Source organism: Bicyclus anynana, chromosome 23 (genome assembly GCF_947172395.1).
Source record: "Bicyclus anynana chromosome 23, ilBicAnyn1.1, whole genome shotgun sequence".
NCBI classification, from domain to species: Eukaryota; Metazoa; Arthropoda; class Insecta; order Lepidoptera; family Nymphalidae; genus Bicyclus; species Bicyclus anynana.
In genome coordinates, this window is record NC_069105.1 from 7,196,246 (window position 1) to 7,201,234 (window position 4,989).

Consider the following 4,989-nt stretch of genomic DNA (forward strand, 5'->3'; position numbering starts at 1 on the left):
ATGAACAGTAGAAACCGCATACAGGAGGCAAAACGCCTTGGATAAGTTTCCCCCCGGGCCCATGCGGGCCCGAGAGAGAACCACTTTGACGACGGGAATGTAGTTTGCGAGATGCGAAGTTGACAGTAGCTGTTAGGGGCAGAACCGATCTACCCTCAAATATTGACATTAAAGATTTCATCGTTTTATCGTGGTACTAGCGGACGCCCGCGACTTCGTCCGTGTGGAATTTAGTTTTTCACCTCGGGAACCATGGATTTTTCCGGGATAAAAAGTAGCCTATATGTTGATCCAGGCTATAATATATCTTAATACCAAATATCAGGCAATTCGGTTCAGTAGTTGAGGCGTGAAAAAGTAACAAACATTCATATCATCAAAATCATCAGTTTTCGCAAATCTCGGGAAACCATGGATTTTTCGGGATGAAAAATAGCATATGTGTTAATCCAGAGTAAAATCTATTTCCATTCCAAATTTTAGCTAAATCGCTTCAGTAGTAGCGGCATTATAGAGTAACAAACATCCAAACATCCATACAAACTTTCGCATTTATAATATAAGTAGGATAGGATGTACCCGTTTAAATAATATTCGTAATGAACAACCACGAAATAATTTAAAATTATTACTTTATGATGAGCCCTTTAAGAGTAAGCAGTGTTTTTTGCGTCTATGCATTGCAACCATTAGCATAGGTGCTGAGCGTCGTGGGTTTTATGTAATTCTACTCACCTTTTCAGTAACTGCAAGGCCGCTGTACTCTTCAGGTGCGATGCAGTCGCCTTTGAACCAACTGGCGAACCGACCAAGTTCGCCGAACATGTTCGACGTAGTCAGACTGAATGCCATTTCTATTCGTTACAAACTCTCACTCAGGCAAATGTGTTTGTAAACAATATATAATTATGAAAAAAAAAATTTTTTGGCAAAAAAACAATCCAATGTAAACTCTGTTATAGTTTAAAAATAACAACAGATAATGTTTATGTTATTTAATATAATATTACATTTTTATATTATTTTAAATTCATACACGCACACAAAATTAGTTAGACACTCATTACAAATTAACGACATACATAACGAATTTAATTACTATTTAAATACAAATGTATTGTCCGACAAGACAAATTCAATACAATCCGAACGTCCTTCCAATCTGACGTCACGAGAGAGACTAAACAAAAATTGACAACACTCCGGATCCCGATGTTATCCTCAAATATTCGGCGACGAAAATGTGATATCGCCGTACATTGCACAGGACTCTTATTGCGAGTGACGCAGAGTCCATTTTCGAATGTCAGAGGTCAAATCTCAGAGCATGCGCGCGACAAGGGGGCGGCGATAATTTTCTCATACAGTCGTAACACATCCGGACGTCCCGGCAATCCGTCGCGAAAATAGTATAGGAGCTATCAACAAAATGGATGGATAACATAAGCAAAAAAAAAATTGTACCACCAATAAATTTTTTAAAGCACACCCCTTTTTAGGGGACTCAGAAGTTATTACAAAAATAAGAAACCAATGTCGAATAAATGTTATAATTCACAACATTTGTCAGGACACCTTAATTAACAAATCAAACTGTAACCAAAATAAGACCCTAGAATGGCAGAGGATGACCTTGAGTGAAGTCACGCACTTGTGAATGTTGTGTGTAGGGTTAAAGGCGCCTTTGACTGTTAACAAACACTCTCCTTTTCTACTCAAGTCACTCTCCCCGCCTATCCCAAGTAACCCATTAAGAATTACACAACAAGAGATGTAGACGGCTCGAACGCCACGAGCACACTGAAGCCGTCCGTACAGCAAGTTGTTGCAACGCGGCGATAACATTTAAGCCTTATTTGGGAAAAAAGCTGATACTCTTACACTGCTGGACCAGTATTAACATAACCTAGAACCACCGCAAGGAAACAAGGCTTTCAAATGAAAAAAAAAACCACATCTAATCAGTCCATCTATTTGAAAGCTACGATGCTACAAACAGACATCAACATTAAACTTTTAACACCCTTTTGTGTGACAAAAATATGTATGTTGTATTTGCAACTTTATGAATATAACTAGACCAGATAGAGTTTTTAAAATTTTAAACTTTTGATATAATTATGTAATATATCAGAATAACCTAATCTTCATAACCTAAAGTTTTAAGGCCACCCCCAAATATATTTTAAATATGGAAGTCTATGAATAATTGTAAGCCAAAGTTTAGACAGTGTAATGTATTGTAGTTGTATCAGTTACCTCCTCATAATGCTAACAAAGTCAGTCTTGAGTTCAAAGTCATCAATTTTTAATGCATTATTACAAGTGACACTGTTAATTTGTAATTTTGTGGAAAATACTTAATAAATATCTACCTTGAGCTACCAGACAAATTGTTCATAGGTTTTAGAGACATAGGCGGGTGTCTGTCAGGTAGCTATGTAATTTTTTTTACAGAATATTTCCCATATCCTTAAAATGCATTGATTACTTGGCAGACAGTCTGCACTAAGACTTAACAACAAATTGCTCACATACTGTGCAGTGTTAAAACCTGTCTGGCTTTACAGCATTCAGATATGGTGCAACTGCAGTAAATCCAATGCAATATGCATCCAAAGGATACTTAGGACTATCACGGATGCTCGCTCTTGGTGGTAGTGAATCAAACGCCTGAAGCAAGTTGACATGCTCGATGACTAGGTGACGGCAGAGCTATGGCTCTCCTTTCAAAAACCGCCCTAAAGTCTCACAACTCACCTGCATAAAGTACAACGGCTGATTGCAGATTCAAAGAAAAATTAAAATATCTTAAAAATATGACCAATATTCCTGTTCCCCTCCAATTATTCAAAAAAGACTGTAGGACTGTAGAAGGAGTGGGTATGAGTGCAACAAGTCCAGCAGGCAGGGATCAAATCACCACCTCTCAGTGATGAGTCAAGCCTCTTTACCACTGAACTATTGAGGCTTCTAATTATTTACAATGAAGGTATTTTAATGATGTCTGTCAATCACCATATTGTATATAATTATTTTATTTTTATTTATATAGATAAAAGATTTGATTACTTGCTAGTATTGAATAAGCTGTGAAACAACTGGACTGATTGAATGGGAACAAAGTGAAATCCCATGCTAGTCTAAAATAATCTTATAAATAGTAGATTGTCATAGAAGTAACATGTTTTGTGTTGTAATCATTGATCACAAACTGTTAAGCGTGGGCATGACGGGCAGGGCAGGTGAGTGTTTAAGCATTCTAAAGGGATCCTGGGACCTGCTCGAGGTGTTTCCGCTACCACAATATACAGCACATTCACTGTTGCTGCTACCTGTCATATCACAAGTAGTATGTAGTAATATTATATTATGTATTTTAATTTATTTGCCAAAGACTATGCAAATAATCCATACTGACATAAAAATATCGCCCTTCACTCAATCATAATAATTATTATCATACCAAGAGGCATACTCACAATATTTTAGTGTCAATCTTATCACATTAATGATTTTTGACTCACCTAAGAATAGTATTTCTTATAATAAATCACAGCTATAGTTATTAACTGTAACTTAGAGAAGGTGTATACAAAATTTCAAGATAGTCAGTTGAGTAGTTAATGCACAACAAAGTAACTATATTTTCGTATTCACAATTTTGCTCTAAAAACAACCAAAATTAGGGTTATGGCTAGTTCGAACTACAAAACTATACAGCGGGGAATACTATACAACAGACATTAAGTAAGGTAGATTCACAAAATGAAATTCAAAATCGAGGACTGTTCCCATATCAAAATAGTAGGCGCTTCCGTTGATTCGTTCGTTCTCAAAACAGTTGTTTCCAATGCAAAATATATAAGTATGTTACTAGTGGACGCCCACGACTCTGTTCGCGTGTTTTTTATATATCCCGCGGAAACCATGACTTTTTTCCGGATAAAAAGTAGCCTATGTTTTAATCCAGAGTAAAATCTACCTGCATTCCAAATTTCAGCCAAATCGGTTCAGCAGTTGCGGCGTAAAGGAGAAACAAACATACTGCACACACAAACTTTCGCAAAATTATTAGTGTGGGTGTGATTTAAACGAGCAAGTAATATAAAAACTAGTAATAGTCAGCTAAAAGTCACTTACCTTAGGAGTTCTGATAATATCCATAGCGGAGATGACCGGAATTTATGAGAATCAATAAAGTAACCAAGTAAACTCAACTAAACATACGCATCAATACAACTACAGTTCACTAATTATAGTTCTAACCAGTAACCAGAAAACATTGGTAATCTACCAAACTAAGTAACATTATAGTTATTTCTCATATTTATAAACACTATCACTAAAACTAATGCAAAGTAGGATTTTAAAAGTTCTTTTTGTAATTTTGTGATGTTGATTTGGATTTTATCACAAACGTCAAAATTTTACCACAGAGTACAACAGCTACACAGACCTTTTTATTCAAAAAGTCTACAGATTAATGATACTTCTCTTTATAATTTTGACGTTTGTGGTACAGACTACAGAGTAAAATATTCTGGTACAGTCCTTCACAGACCTATAAATAAATAATATTTTTGGCTGGGACCTAGTTCTAATTCATGAAAGGTCCCTTTGGATTTCATATATCTACTATACATTATGCTTTAGAACACCGAGTTTTAAGGTTTGAAAGCACCCAATATTCTTTTAAGAAGGCATACTTCTTAGAAGACTCGGACTAATTAGCCTTTCTAATAAATTCTTGGTATTATCTTGCTTTCGATGTACTCTAAAAGGTGAATTCGAACCCAAAGCTGAATTAACTGTAAAAAAAATGCAAATGTCATTCTTAATAACAAATAATCTGTGCATTATTTGCTTTATTGTCTATAGTATAGATGGCTGGGGCTCAAAAGGGCTAGAACCCAGAGCCGTAAAGCTCATTATTAAAAAAAAATTGTCTATGGCTGTCTCTATGTTGCCAATTGTCATTTGTCATTG

General features: G+C 35.7%; 1 protein-coding gene across 1 annotated transcript in view; it reads right to left on the reverse strand.

Annotated features, from left to right (window-relative positions):
• The window catches only part of LOC112056057 (myotubularin-related protein 8), a 53,801-nt gene extending 52,921 nt beyond the window's left edge, over positions 1-880 (reverse strand). The window contains exon 1 of the mRNA XM_052888815.1: positions 736-880. Within this exon, the coding sequence (XP_052744775.1) occupies positions 736-852 (117 nt within the window). The 5' untranslated portion in view covers positions 853-880. The remainder of the gene's footprint in view (positions 1-735) is intronic.
• Between the last annotated feature and the right edge of the window lie 4,109 nt (positions 881-4,989).